The following is a 20239-nucleotide window of genomic DNA, read 5'->3' as shown; positions in this document are numbered from 1 at the left end:
GGTAGTAAGCAGTGTTAACTTAAACCCAGGGAAGCTAATCCAGGGAAAAAGATTGCAAATCCAGGGAAAACGGTTGCAAAACATCAGGGCCCAATTGTTTAAAAGGCAGGTGACACTATCCAACTGACGAATGTTAACAATCAAAGTGCTCTGTGAGCAAACTCGTGAATTGACACATGATTTTTTAGATTATATGTTTAATGTTATCTGGTTTAGGGAATTTTGTGGTTGATTGTCATATCTAGAGTACGAGCAGTAGTTCAGTGTTCGCTAATGTAGCAAAGAAACAAAGTAACGTTTGGATAAGAAGGCATTACAATTGAAATGATCATGCTATTACATTTGACAAGGTGGATGATGTCATGTGTTTTAAACGTCTATCATTTTTGTTTCTGGTTCAAAAGAAAAGGTTGGAAGTAAATGTGGGTGAAAAGTGAAATTTACTGTCTTTCGTTGTAAATATTAGAAAATCAAGGCAATACTGTCTTAATGAAAACATTAACGATTCCCTCTTTATCAAATGAGACAAACGGGAACGAGTTTTGAGTGATATAACTAAACCAAGCCTGCCACCGTCATTTTGGATCTCCGCCTGGGTAGATTTAGGTCACGTGCTAGGCAACGTATGATCAATAACAAGATAGAATTTCATTTCAGGCCTATTTATCAATTTTGTGGTGTGTAACTTTCGCATTTTAGTACGTTGTATGTATGTTGAATCTTCAAATTGTCTTGAAACTTAAAAGAAAATTGTTCTTTAAAAATTCACTGAAAATCGGTAGCTAAAATTGTTTGTTTAGGTGTTATCTGATTTTCGTGTTGACTTGTTATTTCGTTAGTCGCCGGCATCTTTTGTTGCTTCACACAGGAAAAACACACGCGACGAAACGTAATGATCAATTTTGTCCTCAATCTCACGCTATAACAGAAAAAGCTTTTGAACATCTGTAAACTCCGAGCGCTTCGCAGTAAGTGATATTTTCAATGAATCTTCGGATTGTTTTCAAGTTCAAGGATTGTAAATTACAATTTTATGAAAAACGAAGGTTGTTCTGTTATTTCAGTATGAATCCTTGCATGCCTGCCCGTCGCTGGCGCCGCTTGTTGAAACTAAAACGAAAAAAAAAACTCTTTTAAGATTATCATTGGCTTCTTTTTCACCCCACCACTATTCTTAGCAACAAAGATCGCCATTTCGTCTGTTTATTGCTCGCCAAAAACTATAAAATGCACTCAAAAGCCTAAAATCTAAAAAAAGTTTACAGGAATCGACCAATCGAGCGAGCGAGCGAGCGAGCGAATGCCATTCCCCACATCGTATCTATAACTCGCTCTTGCGCATGCGCGCAATTCACGAGTTAAAAAGTACTGCGCTATCCACCGGGTAAAGATTATCCAGTGGATGCTACTGTCCGCCCTTTCAACAACCAGGACCAGGACTGGAAGTACTCTGCATGAGCCAATGATGAAATGTTGGAAAGAGAGAAACATGGAATGAAAACATTTTTACTCTTTAAACCAGACGATTTAATGAGTAACTGCCATTTCCTCGTAAATTAATTGAGAGAATTTAGTTATATCAACATTATGCCCTTAAGCTGATAGGCATTTCCGTTCTCAATGCCATTTTGGTGAGTAACATGTTTATATTTCAAAAAAAGTCACCAAAGATCCTGACCAAGGTGTATGTTTGCGGTTTATAACTCACCGTATTTATAACAAAAGCATTTCCATCGTTCCCAGATGTTATGCTGTAAAACAATTGGCCATTCAACCCAGAATCTGGGTCAGTAGCGGTTACGAAACACACAGCCACGCCATTGGCCAAGTTCTCAGCAACAGTGCAGTTGTACAGAGAATGTGGAAAGGAGGGTGGATTGTCATTGACGTCACCAACTGTTACCATGACCTCGACCGATGACGACAACTGAGGAAACCCGTGGTCTGTTGCTGTCACGACTAAAGCGTACGCAGCCTTCTTTTCGTGATCAAGAGTTTGATTGAGAGTGATTAATCCGGTCCTTCCATCCAAGTTAAACGTGCCGTCTTCATTTCCAGTCTTGATATCATAAGTTATCTCCTTGTTGAGTCCTATGTCGTTGTCTTGAGCTAACACCGTGACAACGGATGCACCTGAAGACGCAGCCTCGCTGATAGACGCACCGTACTTTGATCTGTCAAATAAAGGTGCGTTGTCGTTCACATCTGAAATTGTGATTTGGACGTCGACTAGAGTATCTTTGAAAGGATTTCCACCATCGCGTGCTTCTACTTTCAGAGTATACGATGCAGTTGTCTCCCTGTCGAGTATGGACTGGACACTAAGGACACCTGGAGACAAATAATACAAAGATTAACCTTCTTGCAAAAGTTGTACCGTTATTCAAACCATAAACTGGTCACGACCTGCGCATCTTAAACCTTTACACCCCAACATCAGCATGCATATTCTCCATACTTTTCTTTAAACGTTTCCTTAGGTGTGGACAAAGAGAATTTGTTTAACAATCAAGATATTCTTTAGTTGGTGATCATTTCCTTTATTCTTGCTGCCTTCATGTGTGATTCAAGGATGACATTGTTAAGAGAAATTAGATGCTAGTCACTCTTAGGGTTTAAAGGATTAAAGGATGGACCCGAAAGTTTCTTCTTGATCAATTAGAATCCTTGTTAATCTTGCCCATAATGGTTCCATCTTGTCTCGGTATTGCCCCTTTCATGTTTGTATTTGTCGTTCACAAATTGTATTTTTCTTGTCCATCTTTAAAAAATCTTTCTTTAGTTATTCAATAGTATTATAGTTTGTCATTTGAAAAAAAAATTTAGTATCCCATAAACCTATTACCAACCGAGTTTGAGGTCCGTACTGAAAGTTGCGAACCCACCGAGTTTAGTTCGCTTAGATTGATGGCGAAGGCGCGAGGCGAGCGGAAAAAGCTCGGTCCGTAACTTGCAGTGCGGACCGGGAAAAAGAGGTTGGTAAGATGTTTATTAATTTATTAATGTCAATTCAAACAAACTATTGAATTTAGCGGGCAGCACAATAAATTACGGCCCGCTAAATTGGCCAATCACATCGCAAGCACTAACTGAGAGATACAGCAATGCACATTCGTCACTGACCAATAAGGAGCGAGATTCTTTGTTGAGCATATAATAAAAGAAGGGGATACTGACCAGTATTTCCATCAATTGTGAAGGCATTGCCCACATTTCCTCCTGTTATGGTATACAGCAGCCTGCCTCTTACCCCTGAGTCTTTGTCTGTAGCAAAGACTGCTCCGACCCTCTCACGCACTGCTGCGTCTTCGCTGACAACTAAGTTATAGCTGGACTGATTAAATTGGGGCTTGTTGTCATTCACATCTTCTATGACAACCTTCACCGGAACCGTCACTGATTTCGCAGGGTTTCCGCCGTCCGCTGCCTCTACGATCAAGTCGAACTGCTTTTTGGTTTCGTAATCAGGTGGGTTCCTGATCACAAGATACCCTAGGAGAAAGAATACCAACAAATGAAAGGTGTGTTTCTGACTTAAAAACTAGCAAAGAATGTCAAAGGAAAAACAACAGTGCTTGTATCATTTGAGTGACTCTCATTAGCTACACGTCGCGTCAAAAAATACTTGGCTACACATTTCATCGCGTTAAACGGAAGTGGTTGAAGTTCTAGTTTTAACAGAAGGTGGGGAGAGAGAGAGCTTATTGCAGCCACAAAAAATTGCTGCGAAGGAGACTTTCGCCAGCTTTCTTGCTTATACTAAATTCAGGTCTGGTTGGATACAACAAATTCAGTCGCAAGTTGATTGCATCAGCTAAATAGCGCACCCAAAATTTCAGGAACAATGGCAGAATTTAAAAATCTTATCAAGTGAAGTAAAATCTGTTTATGACTTGGATGAGGTGGGAGGGGGGTGTTTTAACAAATGTTTTATTACCTTTTCCATCGATGTCAAAAAAGTTCTCGTTGTTGCCGTTGACAATAGCATACGTTATAGCTCCATTTGAACCAGAATCTAAGTCTGTCGCAGTTACCTAAAAATACATAGACGCCGTTAATAATTATGAAAAAAAGGCAACCCCAAAAAAGTGAAAAACAAAACATTAATTATAGTAACGAAAGGGAACTGTTGGCATGGCAAATATTTCCATTCAAGTTCGTCCTTTTTGCTCCGCGGTGATATTTCCGACTCCTGTCATGGTATTGCAACAATAAGAGAGAAAGGAATGACGTCACTGTTTCCTACAGAAACGCAGGAAGGTTATGAGCGAAGTCATTTCATTAAATGCTGATAATATCAAAAGTAAGTTGTGGTTAGTTTTATCTTACCCTGAAGAATGAAGTTCCCTTTACTTTATTTTCTTGTACCGTTGCTCTGTACGATGAGAGGCTAAATATCGGGGCGTTGTCGTTCACGTCTTGTACCGAGATTGTAAGATCAGCAGAGGAAGACAGAGGTGGACTTCCTCTATCTGTGACGCGGATTTTCAGTGTATAGCTCGTTCTGCAGTGGGAAACATTATATATAAAGAGAGTGTCCATAGTCGTTTTTATGTGAACTCAGTGATGCGATTGTAGCTGACAGTAAATCTAGAAAGCAACTTCTATAAAAAGTATTCTCTCCGTTTTTAGTATACATTATCTGCTGGTATGTATATTACTGTTTTTAGAGAGGAAGTCGGAAAAAAGGACAAGTGCATACGACAAACTTGAAAGGTAGTCTGGGTATCTGGTAATCGGTGAATTTTAAGAAGTGGAATGTAGAAATTCATCAAACTCGCGAAACCTCATCCTTACTGTGACGTTTTCTCGGATTTCTCTGAAATCCTGAGGTCAAGGAACCGTTCGCGACCTAAAAACTATCCACAATACCTTGAGGGGTTTTCGCGTGTATTTTTTTCGGACAATCTTTCTCGAAACAGCCGTAGATGCAACTTGAACCCTACCTTGTTTCATAGTCCAGTTTTCGAGCGAGAGTCAAACTTCCTGTTTTAGCCTCAAGGTTGAATAAATTCTGTCCGTCTCCTTTTTCGATGTAATACCGCAAATCAGCGTTCACACCTGTAAGCCACCGAATAAAAAAATCAAAACGACAGCAAGAAAATGACCGGTGTGGAGTTACATCAACTGGAAAAAGATTTATCTTTGTGAAAAACCCTCTGAACAAAGGTTACTCGATACGAAAAAAATATTGCGAGTCATCTGCAATGAGGGTGACAAGTGTCTGCAATTATACGCATGTCGTGTCTACCGATTACAGTTTGCATGATTGCACAAGTACGGAAGTTTCAAGTCGTTAACTTCGTCAAATACCACTATTTAAAAGTGGATCCACCTTGCCATGGACCGATCATGACAAATCGACGAGAATTTTGAGATAATAAAAATTTTCCTTCCGTCACAATTTTTGCATTGGCACCTGTTTGTAACCAGGTATACCATTAATTCAATTATACATTTTTTAAGTCTTGAGAATATTCCTCTGAAACTTCAAATAAATTCAAAATGGCCAAGTCTCAATCTCTCATTGCCTTCTTCTCAGCGGTTCTTATTTTGTCTAGTCCCGCGTTGTGTAAAGAGAAAGAGCGAAAGGAGACGAATAAACGACTCGTTGCCCGGGTGAAACGTTTACCCAAAACAGTTAACTTGCCTAAATCTCGATCAGTAGCTGTAACAACAAATAACACCTCCCCAGTGTTCTTGTCTTCAGGAACTTGTTTTGTCGCTGGTACGTTGGTTATGACCGGTTTGTTATCATTCACATCTAGAATCGAAATATCCACCGTCGCGGTACCGTCCTGAGGAGTTTGCCCATGATCCCTCGCGCGCACGGTAAGCGAATATGAAACCTTGGTTTCTCTGTCGAACGAAACTTTGCTCTTAATTGTTCCAGTGCATGAATCGATGATAAATGCACTCGTATCCCCGGAAATAATACTGTACGATAACTCCCCATTGGATCCGGCGTCAGCATCTGAAGAACAAAAATTAAAGAAAATCACGACTTCAGCGTAAAAACATAAAACAGAAAGAGCGCTCTTCGATTGAGTGAAACCTTAACCGAAAAAATTGTAAGAAAAGAAAATACCTTTAAAGAGCCAATGAGTACTCAAAGTAAAAAACAAGCAAACTGTCTAAAGCGCGGGAAAACGCGGGCGACCAAGTAGTGATTGGTTTTAGTTTTGCATCTGATTGGTTGAGAATACCTGAACCAATCACAAAGCGAGGAAAAGTGAAACCAAAGCAATCCTGGATTTCTTTGAAACTCAATTGGAAGTTGCTCTATTTGCAGTTATTTCTACAATTGATAATTAGTGAAGACTGTTCAGAGGTTTCAGACATCCAGCGATTGTCTGAAAAATATATTTGCTACATCGAACACCTGCACTGTTTTTAACGCCTGGTGTTGCAATCTCTTCGCTTACCAAGAACGCAGGATCCAAAAAAAGTAAGAACAGACTCACCAATGGCAGAGATTTGTACCACAGTGCTTCCCACAGCGATGTTTTCTTGCACGGATGCTTTGTATGAGTTCAAAGTGAATCGCGGACTCTCATCGTTTTCGTCCAGAACTTCCACTTGAATGCGAGTTAAAACTTTCAGCGCTGGCGAACCACAGTCCTGCACTGTAATCACTGCTGTATAATGCGGCTTCAATTCACGGTCTAATTTTACAAGTACCTTTACTTCTCCATTGTTATCAATACCAAAGACCTTAGAATTTTGGGACTGTTCCGTAACAATTTCGTAAGTTAAAGAACTGCAGCCTGCGTCTGGGTCTCTAGCTTGAATCAAGCCTAGTGGCGTGTTGCGGTTGTTATTTTCCTTCACCGAGAACTTACATGTGTTATTTTGCGCGCAACCTTTCACGAAATATGGGGGCTCGTTGATATCTTCTACAGTTACTGTTAGAACTGTGGTATCACTCTTGGGAGGATTTCCGCCGTCTTCGGCAGTGATTCCAAGAGTGTAGCTACTCTTTTCTTCGTAATTCAACTTTTGTGTGGTCTTAACTTCGCCTTTGTCGTTTATCGTGAATCTTTTATCGTTATTTCCTGAGTGAATACTGTAAGTCAACTGCGCGTTAACGCCAGTATCGGCATCCGTCGCGGTAACCATAGTAACAAAAGTATTGGCAGGATTTTCTTCAGGTACAGTTGCCGAGTATGATGCATCTGGGAAACTTGGAGAATTATCATTGGTGTCTTTGACGTTAACAAGAACAACAGCGCGACCTTTGTGGCATCTGTTGTCAGTGTTTTGACCGAGGACGGTCAAACGGTAGGAAGATTTTGTCTCTCTGTCTAGTTTCTTTGTCGTTCTTATAAGACCACTGTTAGAATTGATGCTGAAAACGTCTCCATCATTTCCTTCGATAATGCTGTATTTGAGCCTGTTATAAAAACAATATAGAAACAAAATTTAGATTAGGCTATCTTCGATCCTGCTATGTAGCAGTGGGCGTCAACCATGAACCTCCACTGGACCCTGTCTTTAGCTGTTCCAGATGATTATATTCTGGCCAAGCTCAACTTGGACAGACCCAAACCCCCACGTTTCACGCCTTTATTACTTTGCCTTGTTTCGCTAACTGAACGCTTGGGACAGACCATCCACCGTTTAAGAAAGACCTGATGCAAGATCAAGTGACTAATTAAGGTTTCTGGTGATATAACAGTTTTTAGCACACTTACGTGTAGGAGTATGGCGACAGTTTTTCATTCAGCACCGTGACAGGTGCATTCTGTTCTTCCGTTACACTTGCAACGTACGTGTCACGCGAGAAGAGAGCATCCCACATGGACAATTTAAATTTATTGCTTGAGTGCTGGCCTTGAACTGCAACGAAAACGATCTAAAGACCCAAAAAACAAAAATAAATAAAATAAAATAAAATAAAAGAACAGAGGAACAACAAATAAATAAAGACAATACGCTCCGTGGTTGGTTTGTGGCGGGAAAAAAAAATCCTGAATTCGTTTTGCTATGAGTCATATTTCAAACAACAGTAAGTGATTTATCCTACCTTATTTGATGCGGATAGAGACAGGGAAATGGCACGAGGTGAGACATCACTCTCATTTTTGGACGAGGCTGGATCCATGGGGCCTGGGTTGGAACTTGTTAGTGATGCGTAAAGATGGGAAATACCTATGAAGATATAGGAAAGGTTACTCATTCAATTCAAGCAATAACTAATTCACCTACAGGTTTGAATAAATATCAGCAATTACACATGGAAACGAAAAAATATTTTCCAAAATTATTGATAACTTTAGACACCGAAAAACTTGGTATTTCTTTCCAAATAATTCAACAACGCCTCGCTCGGTTGTAGACGAGGGAACTTTTCTAGAATCGTAAGAGGGCGTAACCTTCAAGATCTTGGGACTAAACCAGAAACTAAAATGACTTTACAAGTGCTTCCTTTGTGATGTGAAAAACTTCGTATAGATTAAAGGAGGCACAGAAATGATAGCAAAGTAAGATAGAAAAGCACTATACTAATAATTGTGACCCAACATAACTCAACAATGACACTGACTGCGTACATTCATGACACCTTAGTGAAGTTTTCAGCGATACTGAAGAAATGTTGCCTCTACATTTAAGATTTTAAGTTTTGAATTCCGCAAGTTAAGAGCTTGACCCTTTAAAGGAAGAAAGACAAGTTCCTTACAAGTACCGAAAGCTAATCCCGCCTTAAGCTGTCTATCTACGCCTCAGTTGAAAAGTTTCCTACAGCAACTGACCTTCGATGTCGCTGACTTCAACAGATATTCTGTTATTCGCCACGGTGCTAAATTGGGTCCTGAAGTATTTAAACGTGTCGCTCTCCACAGTGGTAACAGTATCGTCACACGAGGAGACAGCGGCGCCCTCTGAAATGAAGAAGACAAGGTTGTGCTGACGCAAACAACTCGAATTTCTAACTCACTTTGGGAGCGAACTGGTAAAGGTGAAGGGAGAAGGGAGAAGGGGGGGGGGGAGGGGAGTTGTTCTGCTCCAGGAGAGAAAGAGTTTCCGGTGCGAAAGGAAGGAGAGGAAGGAGGGAATTTGGGGAGATCTCCAGATGCCGATGATTCAAACAACCTGGGGGTCAAGTTGGAGGTGAACTTGTTTCACTTTAGGAGGCGTACTCGCAAAGGTGGTCGAAGGCGAACTTACAATACGCGACTTTGCTAATACTGCGTCCAAATGAATGCTGGGATTGGCCAACCCTGTATCAGATCCCTCAAGAGGTATGTTGTTTCGCGCGGCCTCGAGCTCTTTTACTGTTATGTGAGAAGCAAAGCCAAAAAAACTTCGCAAAATCAATTAAAATTGTATTTTTGCAACCTTTTTTTCTTTCCATAATGGTGAAGATCATTGATCTGTATGAAAATGTGATAATGACCGTTGACATCCCGGATGGTTTAAACGGAAACCTTTTATTTTCAATCCGCGGGTTAGTGCAGATATCCGAAAAAAGTGGTTACACGTTACCCCTAAGGGTCATAGTCTAAGGATTGGCCAGTCCCAGCGTTCATTCTGACCCCAGTATTAGCAAAGTTGCGTAGCAGGGGAAACCTTCAGATACCACGACTCAAACTTTATAATTTCAAACTCTCAGGAGAACAATTTTCATGAGGTTAAATGACTTTTCGAATCTCACAAAATGCAGACTGTGTCAGGCCTAATTTGGGATAAAACTCTTAAAGAGGGTGAGAAGTTACATGATTTCTGAGCGCATGTATCCTTTTAAGGGTTACAAAATGGAAGAATTGTCTCTTAGCTTACCATCACATGACACTGCACTAAGTTTATCCACCCAGCCCGACAGATCGTTAAAGCTGCTCATTCGGAACACGTGAGTGCTATCCGGGTCAGAAGCTATTGTATTCAACTCTGCAGGATTGACGTTATAACCGACACCGATGGAAAAGATATTTACTCCATGGTTACGGAGTTGATTGGCAGGTCCGCTCACACCACGCCCATTGGAATATCCATCGGTAAGTAAGACAGTCACTTTAGGGATGCCTTGATCAGGTCTCATTCCCTGTGAAGCAAGGAGAAGGGAAATGTCTTGCCCACAAACATAACACATGATCAGTGGGGAAGGGGGGAGGGGTGGAGGGGAAGGGACCTTTGTGTCTTGCACAACACAATGATCCAGTTCAAAGGTATGACATTGATGTCAGAAACTTGAAATAAGAACTCTAATTTTACGTCAGTTTAATTAAAAAACTTTTCCTGAGAGAACCGAAAGAATGATCGCCTTGTCAGCGTTGAGATAAAATATCCTGAGAAAAGGAGCCCTCAAAATGACTAAAAATATTTTTTTTGGACGATTTTGTTTCCTTATGGATCCTACCAAAAGACTACAAAAATCGACCGACTCAGGAGTTGTGAAATTCTTCCCAGTCTACTCACTTGTGACGTGGTGAAAATGTTCTTGCGTACATAATCCAAAGCGTCTGCAGTGTATGTCCACCCCCCTCGGTAATTTATGTTTCCTACTGCATTCTTGATCGCCGACTTGGTGTGATGGGCTTTTAAATTGAATTCCAATTTTGTGTAGGTGGAGTATGTTACCACAGCCACGTGTGTCCCGGATGAACCAATGTTGAAGAAGTCCACCACATTTTTCACAAAGTCCTTTATTTTTTGGAAGTTATAGCTTCCCACACTGCCTGAACTGTCCAGTATAAAGGCTAGATCCACGGATGTCTGGCAAACTGAGAAGTAGAATTAAAAAAAAGAGTTATAACCCCTGGCAGGTTTGCTTGACGAATAAAGTCAAGCGCACGATGCTTTTTTTGGACTGGCGCGACGGATTTCGCCGAAAAACTGCTCGCACCCTCTGGTTGCCCAGCTCACCAACAATTTCCGGTGGTTTACTCTGTGTTACAACATCGGATCGCGAAATAAGTAGATCTGAGGTTTGATTTCTGATAGGGTCTCAGATATATATATATATATATATATATATATATATTTTTTTTTTTTTTTTGTCCCACGCTAGTGTCAGGCATCATTTTTTATGAAGGAAACATTGTTCACGAAGTTCATTGACACAGAAATTGATGAACTACTTCAGTTTGTTAAAGATAACCTGCTAGGAACAGTAGAATCTACCTTTTATCCTGAAGATTCAATTTGTAATTTTCCCTCTCTGTCTGACATAAATTTATCCCGAAATAGTCTATTTTTGCTTGAGAAAAAGTGCAACTAAGGCTCACCATCTCGAATGACGCTTGCATGGATGTAAGAATTGGTTGCATAATGAACCCAGTCAAATCCTGCCTGTACAGCCAGGCCTGCTAAAGTGGATAGCTTTCCTGTGTCACCATCAGAGGTCTGGAGACGAACAGCACGTCCTGGAAGATCAATTAAATTTTTTTTTCTTAAGTAACAGAGGAATCGAAAGATAAATAAAAACCTCCTTGTATTAAACCGATGGCGATAAAGGCTATAAACTTCCCAACTTAGGTAGCGTGACAGTGTCTCTGCAAATGTCACGCAATCAAGAGATGATATTGTAGTACAATCCTGTTGCGTGTTATGTGTAGAGAAGCGGACTCGTTGAAAAAGGCTATAAGATAGAGATATAAAAAAAACAAGTCATTGAAACTGATAACGAAATGAATCAAGCAGATTAATTATAAAGTCTATTATGCACAGTTTCAATTAGAAGAATGAGTTATTTATTTGTTTGCTGATTGCTACTGGCCAAAATCCAAAATCAGCCTATGGAGACGTGACGGACGGAAAGAACTGCAGGGGTGAAAACTAATGAATTCTATCGTGGACTTATGGTTGTGAATTAGCTGAAAATCTGTGCGCTAGAAGATCAGACGTCAAACAATTTCCTTTTTTTGAGAAGACTGTAAACTTCTTCACATTTCTTATGATCCAACGTCAAATTTATAGTCGCTTAAGAGGTCAAAAATTTGCATTGTAATCTGCGAATTAAAATCATAACACTTCGTCACTAGTTCGTTTCTTATGGCTTCATCTTCCTGTTTTTGGTGTTTTCCTATCTTAGTCAACTGATATAAACGATGTTTTTTCCATTGACGCTGAAAGTAATATTGTTTGTCGCTGTTAAAATGTCCTACATAAAGCAGCTTAATTAAAAGAATTGACCACGAATATGCAAAACAAAAGTTGCAAGAGATTTAACTAACTTTACGTTAAAGCTCAAGTTTCTCTCCCACAAGTAAAAATTCGATCGCTTAACAGGATTATAAAATTCATCTAATTTATCCCTTCCATACTGATTCGTAAATGAAGAATATTAGAATTTGATCATTAGGGGAATACTAGCTCGCTTAGATAAAATTCTCTGTTTGGCAAAGTGTCAGCGAAACCTATTGAGCTTGATTGAAAAGTAAATTTAGGTCAAGTTGCACAATCTTCGTGATCTGTCCTTCTTTCACCAAAATAGCAATTTCATGGACCGATGACCTTCTTGAGCATTTGTCATTGTGAAATAATTTAGTTGAAAAGAATAGAAACAGCACTATTAGGAATTAGTGAATATAAAATTTATGAATATATTTTCAAGAGAAAACACATACGTGAGCGAAATTTTTCAGATAAACATTCAACGGAAATTGAGGATCAATTAATTTTGTTCTCGATTTCATTTTCCGCACATCGATTTTAATTTAGTTTAAAATAAAGTTTTCAAGGTTTATGTCGTCATACCTTCATAGTGAAGCGAAATCGGCGCTTGTGGCATTATTTGGTCCGTCCAAGCTAAAGTAACTTTCAATTTTACATTGCTCCATTGCCGTCTTACTGTAGATCCGAGCACATCTAGCTTGCTCTTCGCTCGAGCAGTCATTCGACGGCAGTCATCGTTTGCGAAGTTAATCTCACTGTTTGTATTCTTGACGAGGATTTTTCGAAAGCGAGCTGAATTTCGTCTAATAATGTCGCGGATGTTTCCACATGTTTCTATTTCAGCCTCGTCAGGGTACCTTTGTCCTTGATTAATCGATCGAAGTTGACTGTTCACAAATTCTGCACTGATATAAGTTATCAGCAGGAGTTTGAAAATCGTCGTTGCCATCTGTAACTGCTCGGCCGAAGCAGTCAATAACTTAAAAATGTCTTGGATAGCTGTGGCAGAGGTGATTCAACGATGCGTTAAGCGCCAACGTGCGATTTTAAAAACCAGTGTGAGGAGTGCCCTTTGATGAATGTTATTCTCCTTTCTGCTAAGCTGTTACCAAGGCTCTGCCCCCAAATTGAAATGTTATATAGCAGTTGACGATTTTGAGGTCACTCGCCAGTGAGGTATCTGATTACAACAGACAGCCAGGATTCCTTTTTTGGACAAACCGCCTCCGCTAACCTTGCCTACGAGAAAAGGAAAGTGGAACAGTCCGCTATGACGCCCATCCTTTTTGAGCGGAAAAAAAAACAAAAAAAGAAAAAAGAAAAAAAAAAACCAATGGATGCAGAATTACATAACAATCGGCAAAATGAAGGGAACAATCACGCACAGGGGCAACAGAGACCAAGTTTTACATACAAAAGAGACAATTCCCATATAAGGTTTTGATCGTGGCTGCGCGGGCAGCAATTTCTTTATCCCGTGATCACACGCTAATAGATAAGCGAGCAAGTTGCGACATGTTTTCAAACGCCCCTTTTCAACTCGAGTTCCGATTGCCTCCGGTTGTCGCTTTTCGATGAAGGCAACAACAAACTTGAAGGGAAGAAAAACAAAGGATTTACAGCAAATGTCACAAATGACGAAGCGAAACAATATCACCCTTAGGGGGTACTCCCTGAAATTCCTGTGAAAACTCGGAGGCCGCTTCCGGAATCTCATATAGATGAAATGAAAAATGAAATATTTGAGACCTTGCCGAGAGGCAATACTGTATTTTAGATTTACGATATTATTCTGACAATATAAGTGATATTTTGACTGTTTAAGGATAACGTTTGTTTATGCGAACATTATATAATAAGAGCTAATTTTCACATTTTGCGATCTAATTGATGAAATTTCAAAGGGTAGACCCTGGAATGCGCAAAAGAGTGAACGATTCGAGATCAAAATGGAGAAAAAAAACTATACTTCTGATCAAAAATACTTTCAAATTAAGCTTTGTACGAAACATTTTCACCGCTTAGACCCATATATTTTCTTGTTTTTACAAGTCGGCGTGCGGAACAGAAAGGCCGCGTAGGCGTTCTGTCTCGTAGACTTTGGTTAGCGATTACAGTGGAAGTAGTTTACCCTTGGAATAAAGCGCGTTAAAAAAAAAAAAAAAACTTTAAAATTTGGTGCCGCACATACCGATATATACCTTTCAAATTGGAGCAGCCTCCGATCACAGTAATATCGCCGATGGATCTTTTTTGCAGAATTATATTTCACAGGGGAGGCGGTCGTGGAAAGAAGTCAACTGGTTGTCAACAACTGGTTCAAAATCTTTTATCCAATCGCTTAAGAGGTACTTCGTCTAAACTGAACATTGAAACATTACTTAAAAAGGAAAAATCGAAAATTATCGTGTTTCTGTTGCAATGTTGTCAACAAAGAAATCGAAAATTATTGATTAATGTTTCAGTAAATGAAAAAGCATATAGTACAGCCCTTCAAGAACCCTGTCACCCTTCATGTGATCGCTATGTAAATTTTCCTCACAATGTCTGAACAGACAGGTGATGAAAATCAAGACAGCCGTCAACTGTTTGATATTGTTTGCATTCAACTCCAAATTCCTAACACAACCCACGTGAAATGAATAGTGTGACCCTCAGATAGAAGAATTAGATTTAAGATTGAGAGAGTGCAAAAGCACCCGTAATAGAGCAGTTTTCGGCTCGACTTTGCCTTTTTGTTGACCCCTTTTTTCGGAGAATTACATTTCAGACTCTTTGAAAGAATAGGAACCAGTGGTAGAGGGTTTCTCAGCGAAAAAGTCAGATCGTTAAGCTCAATTCTTAGCTTCTTGAGTCCGGTTTTCGATCCCGGCTCTGATGAATCGCCTTTCGATTTACGAATTCGATACGCTTTGCTTGTCAGTCGAGCTGAATAACTGGCGGCCTTTCAGGAAATACGCATATGTACTTAAGAATTCATATTCACTATGGTAATTTGGCCCGCGCCCGTCCCTTATTAAAGTCTTTTCTCGTGAGGAATGAAATCTGTTCCCAAGACGGCGGGGAAAATCAAGCCTCCGTCGATAAAAGCGACGGAAGTTAAAACAACCACGTAATCTTTGTTCTTCCATCTGCGGTAGAAACTCCATTTTAGGTTCTTATTTAACGGAGAGCAGAAACATTCTAGGGAGTAATCGAGCATAAGCGTTTTTCCTTTCCGGTAATTGGCCTTTAATCAGATTTCTGGTCACTATTTTAGATTTCTTTCGTGTTTCTGCTTAAAAACTAAACTAATTTTAATCCTGGAAATCGAAAATTTTTGTGTTTCTGTTGCCATGCTGTAAGCAAACAAATCGAAAATAATTGATTAATGTTTCAGTAAATAAAATGAAAAATATTTAATTTTTAATTTTTTTTTGTCGAGTACAGAGTACAGCCCTTCAAAAACCTTGTAACTCCTGCTCGTAATCGCTATATAAATTGTCCACACAATGCCTGAAGAGACAGGTGATGAAAATCAAGGTAATTGTCACCTGTTTGATATTGTTTGCATTCAACTCCAAATTCATAACACAACCCACACAAAAGAAAGAAAGTGTGACCTTCAGATAGAGGTATTAGATTTCAGATAGAGAGGGTACAAAGGCAACAGTGAGAGAGCGGTTTTTGGCGGAAAAGGCAAATCGCTCGGTTCGACTTTGCCTTTTTGTGGACTAGGGTTTTCGGAGAATTACATTTGAGACTTTGAAAGAATAGGAACCAGTGATAGAGGGTTTCTCAGCGAAAAAGTCAGATCGTTAAGCTCAATTCAGTCTTGGCTTTTTGAGTCCGGTTTCGATCCCGGCTCTGCTGAATCGCCTTCCTGTTTACGTTCTGCTTATTACTGAGTTGAGCTGAATAACCGGCGGCCCATCGGGAAATATGCCCACGTACTGAGGAATTCAAATTCACCATGGTCATTTAGGCCGCGGCCGTCCCCTGAAGTCCTTTCCCGGGAGGAATGAAGTCATTTCCCGAAACGGTGGTGGAAATCAAGCCTTAGTTAATCATTTGTTTATTTTCAGACTACCGTTCTTTCTTAGGTTGTTTGTCCACCACTACCGACAAGACAATTTTTCTGTCAGTTTTTTTCAAGGTCTCACATCCATGGAAAAGTGAGACACGCGTCAACAAGAGAAAACTTTAGGCTATTTTTGGTGACGTTAAAATTATTCTCTCGCCCCAGAATTAATCGAAAAGATGTTGTGACCGAGAGTTTTTATGGTCTAATATTCGTCGCGATCCGACGAAGCTCGCATTCGTTGCTCATCATAGCCGTGAGAAAGTGAATTAAAAAAAGAGAAAAGAAAAAGGCAAACGGAAGTGCGTCGTTATCAGGATTTGTAGACGAGGAGAATTCATAAATAATTGGACACCTGTGTAGGAGGTAAAGGTGATACTGTAACTCCTGACGAAGTGGTTATGCAAGCTTTTTTCTTATAAACTAAACCAAGAGCCCTACACTTGATAATCTTTAAAATGACGGCTGTAATTATTTGAGAAATGTATTTCTTTTAGAAATTTCTTCCGCCTATTTAGCTTAATTTTTTATGAAGTCTTACCGGATTTAATTTGCTTCTCAAATAACTGTTAAATATTATTTACATAATTCATTATAGCATCAAAAAATTTATGAAAAATTTGACATACGAAGCACAATACATAATTAGCTCTTATATGATAGTTCGATTCGAGACGCTTCCTGTTTATCAAAATGAAATGCAATATCCTTCGAAAGTGAACACGAATGACTTTACCCTAACGTCAGCGAAAAAATAAAGATTAGTTATCACACAGTGTGGGTAGAAAGGTAAAGAAACGAAGATGAAAAAAAAAAGAAACAAACAAAAAACAGAAAGTGCTTGGATTGCTGAAATTTGGATTGCTGGTCATCCATGGAGAATTTTAGTCAAAATCTCAGTAGCATTTTACAGATGTGTCCTCTAGAATTCTTTCTATGATCTGTTATTGCGGGAAATTTAACACGACGGCATTCAACCATGGCTAACAAACGCAAATTTTCAGTTTCGATTTGTCGATTGTTCAGGAAAATTAGGAAACAAAAAAGAGAGAATCAATGAAAGTCTGAAATAAGAATAGGCTAACAGCTGTTGATTCTCTCTGTTCTTATCTGTTCTAGTTCTGGATATTTCTATTTGGAGACCAGATTTAGGAAATGACTGTGTTGACGTAACTACTTGATTTAGCCTCCTTTCGCAACAAACTCCGGTTAGTTTTTTTTTTTTTTGAGGTGGTAACGCCTTTTTTATCTTTGCGTCAGTTACCGTCATCGCGCACACCTTGTCTGACATCGACAATACTGCCAGCCATTTTGGGAAACTATTGTCTTTCCTCAGACCTTCCTAGTTCTTTGACGCTTGATTTATTTTTTCGGATGGTCTGGAAGCGGAAGTACGCATTTGCGTTTTGCGTCCTATGCATTGGACTGGCAGATTGGTGGTAAATCTCAGAAGAAAATATACATAATCTGCTTGATAATTTCTACCGCTGTCGTTGCCCTTTTGAAAACAATTACCCAATCTTACTGTACCGACCAAGCTTGTCTGCTACTTCATTTTTCCAAAAAAGATAAATCGAAGGAAAAAATATCTATTCCACGGAACTCATAAGCGGAAGACAAAGGGTTTTTCCATATTGATGTGATTTCTTTCATTTCTCTCCAATTAAATGGTGCGCAATTTGAAGATTCAATCGAACAATTATCAATAGAGAATTTTTTTCTTCATGTATGTCGATCTCACAGTTTTCGTAAAAACGCCAAGGAAAGATATAAACTAATTCGCCAATGACAATTTTTTTCTTTTCGGCCAAGAATTCAATGCGATCTTTTGACTAATATATTTTCTAGCGATTTCCCCTGGGAATAACAAAGAGCGGCTCACAGCTTTTTACAATGAAGAGCTCAGTTATAACTTATTGCCTCATTTGAACACGCCAGTCGCTAACTGTGCTTTGTAGACCTTTTATAATTAAACCATAGCAACTTTAATTAAATGCATAAGGAGAATTATGTTAGTATTCATTAGGTTTTCATTTTATCTACTCACCGTCTAGTAAGTACAATTTAAACGAACGCATATCGACCATTATGAAAGAAATGAAAACTAACCGTAATATCTTCAGAAAAAGTGCTTCCACATGGATTACAGTGTGAATTAGAGTATCGCTGGACTCTCGCAAGCAAATACTGCGGTTTAATTAGAATCGATTGTGTTAATTATGTACTAAAATGCGTATCAAAAAAAGAAAAACTAAATCGATCGGCAGCGTAAGCATGTCACTGTTTTAATTTATCTGACGGGTCTCATCCTATCTGATATATCGGGGAAGTATTGAGCTCTGATCATAAATCAAATGAAAAACATCGGTTAATCCCATTTTCCCAGTTTTGCTTTGATATAATGGGGAAGGAACGAGCTCTGATCATAAATCAAATAAAGAATTGGTTAATCCCATTCTCTTAGCTGCACACGCTTAGAAACTAGAGTCGTTATTGCTTACCTTATCTTCCAGCTTTAATTTGCTTCATATCTAAATACCTATGCACTCTGGATCACTCATGAACAGCTTGTGGTGACTCGGAATTTTCTTCGAGGCATCAGAAGTTTCGAATGTTAGTTTCCACTTCCTCTTCGCAGTCGTTGATGACTCATAGGAAAGAGAGCAATACGAAACATTCCAGTTTAGGCTTATTACCTAATTATGACTGGCAAGATTTGAGCTCCGCGTGTAACAGTCAGTTTCGAACGCAAATTAACTAAGATGTACTGTTTGTTTGTTTACTGAAAAAAAAGTGCAACTTGCAGCTGGAGGGCTGACTTGCGTGTACACAAAATGATAGTTTTAAATAAAATTAATAAATATATAAATTGAATAATACTGAAAACGTGAATTACAAAGTTGGAATTAATCTATGTGATCTAAATATGTGTCATAAAAAAGGGCATTATATCTCTAAGTCTATTAGAAAATATAGTTCATAATTAATATATCAGGATTCGTTGTAAACTCCAACTGAAGACGGTATAAAGGTGTTCGTAAATCTACAGCTCTTGGGGGAACAAAGACTCGAGTCTGTCTGAGATTGTATCTTGGAATGTGTCTTTCAGGTAGAAGATGTCCAAGGTTGTGACTGGGAGTAGTAAAAATGTTATTGAAAAGTTTGTCACATGCTTTTAAACGCCTGTCGCTTAGCTTTAAAATTGCACTGAGGTCCGAGCTGTCCGCGTTGTCGATGTTGGGGTAGATGATTGCCAGAACACGTTTCTGAACCCGTTCTATGGCATCTGATAAGTAGGGTGATAGTGCGAAATGGAAAACCTGACAGTTGTACTCCAAAACAGATCTTAGGGGTAATAATGTCTTGTTCGGGACTTTGGCGCGTAGATGTAAAATCATTTCAGCTTGAACATGGGATCAGTACATTACAAAACGAACACTAATTATATGGATCAGTTGCTAAAGTAACGATACAGTAAACTAGAAGAGAGCTAGTTCCACTGTGCAGTAAATCAAGCTAGAATATACGCTACCCGTGGATTACAATCTTTGTAATAATCAGGTGCTGCCATGCCTTTTTAAGCCATACATTTTTTTTTCCATATACCACTTTCAGTTAGGGGAAGACTCCAGAGGAGTACCATTTTCAAAGACAGGCATCATTTGCATTCACATAACAGTACGAATACATGCATTTTAGCGAGCGCTCATCATCGTGTTTTTACTTTTCCTTTCGATGATCAAATTTACATAGTAAAAAAATTCAAACAACCAGCAAGCTCCCTCTGTGAGTTTTATAACAGGAGAGGATGATGGCTATTTCACTCAATCGCACGTCACCAGAGAGACGGTCTGAATGGGGGGGTTCTCTTGTCGTTTTTCGGTAACAACTTTTAATTAATTGACGGTAGTCGGAAAACATTTTCACTCCTTGTTCGTTGTCAGTAAATTTCAGTCAATGATTAAAAATGCAAGTTAATTGTTCATATTCCTTAGGTAATTCGTGGGCTCGAAGACTGGGTACTGTTCCAAAAATGAGCTTAAAATAAAGCAAGTTTCTTTGATA

At 39.2% G+C, this 20239-nt stretch overlaps 1 protein-coding gene across 2 annotated transcripts in view; it reads right to left on the bottom strand.

The window, feature by feature from the left end:
• Positions 1 to 18786, bottom strand: part of LOC113682966 (protocadherin Fat 4) — a 35705-nt gene extending 16919 nt beyond the window's left edge. The window contains exons 1-15 of one of the 2 annotated variants that reach the window (XM_089207930.1): positions 18676 to 18786; positions 12697 to 13353; positions 11226 to 11363; positions 10417 to 10721; positions 9781 to 10042; positions 8754 to 8882; positions 8027 to 8151; positions 7695 to 7855; positions 6465 to 7393; positions 5651 to 5974; positions 4947 to 5061; positions 4330 to 4504; positions 3938 to 4034; positions 3178 to 3492; positions 1709 to 2331 (exon numbers count right to left, since the gene is read on the bottom strand). In XM_089207930.1, coding sequence (XP_089064056.1) covers positions 1709 to 2331; positions 3178 to 3492; positions 3938 to 4034; positions 4330 to 4504; positions 4947 to 5061; positions 5651 to 5974; positions 6465 to 7393; positions 7695 to 7855; positions 8027 to 8151; positions 8754 to 8882; positions 9781 to 10042; positions 10417 to 10721; positions 11226 to 11363; positions 12697 to 13063 — 4065 coding nt within the window. In that variant the 5' untranslated portion in view covers positions 13064 to 13353; positions 18676 to 18786. Of the gene's footprint in view, positions 1 to 1708; positions 2332 to 3177; positions 3493 to 3937; positions 4035 to 4329; positions 4505 to 4946; positions 5062 to 5650; positions 5975 to 6464; positions 7394 to 7694; positions 7856 to 8026; positions 8152 to 8753; positions 8883 to 9780; positions 10043 to 10416; positions 10722 to 11225; positions 11364 to 12696; positions 13354 to 14305; positions 14408 to 18675 lie in introns of those variants that run through there. The other variant, XM_089207929.1, reaches the window with a different exon arrangement.
• Positions 18787 to 20239: the final 1453 nt, after the last annotated feature.

The sequence above is a fragment of the Pocillopora damicornis genome, chromosome 5 (assembly GCF_964200805.1).
Source record: "Pocillopora damicornis chromosome 5, jaPocDami1.2, whole genome shotgun sequence".
Taxonomy (NCBI): domain Eukaryota; kingdom Metazoa; phylum Cnidaria; class Anthozoa; order Scleractinia; family Pocilloporidae; genus Pocillopora; species Pocillopora damicornis.
The sequence above is the reverse complement of the archived record's forward strand: the minus strand, read 5'-3'. Positions and strand labels throughout refer to the sequence as shown.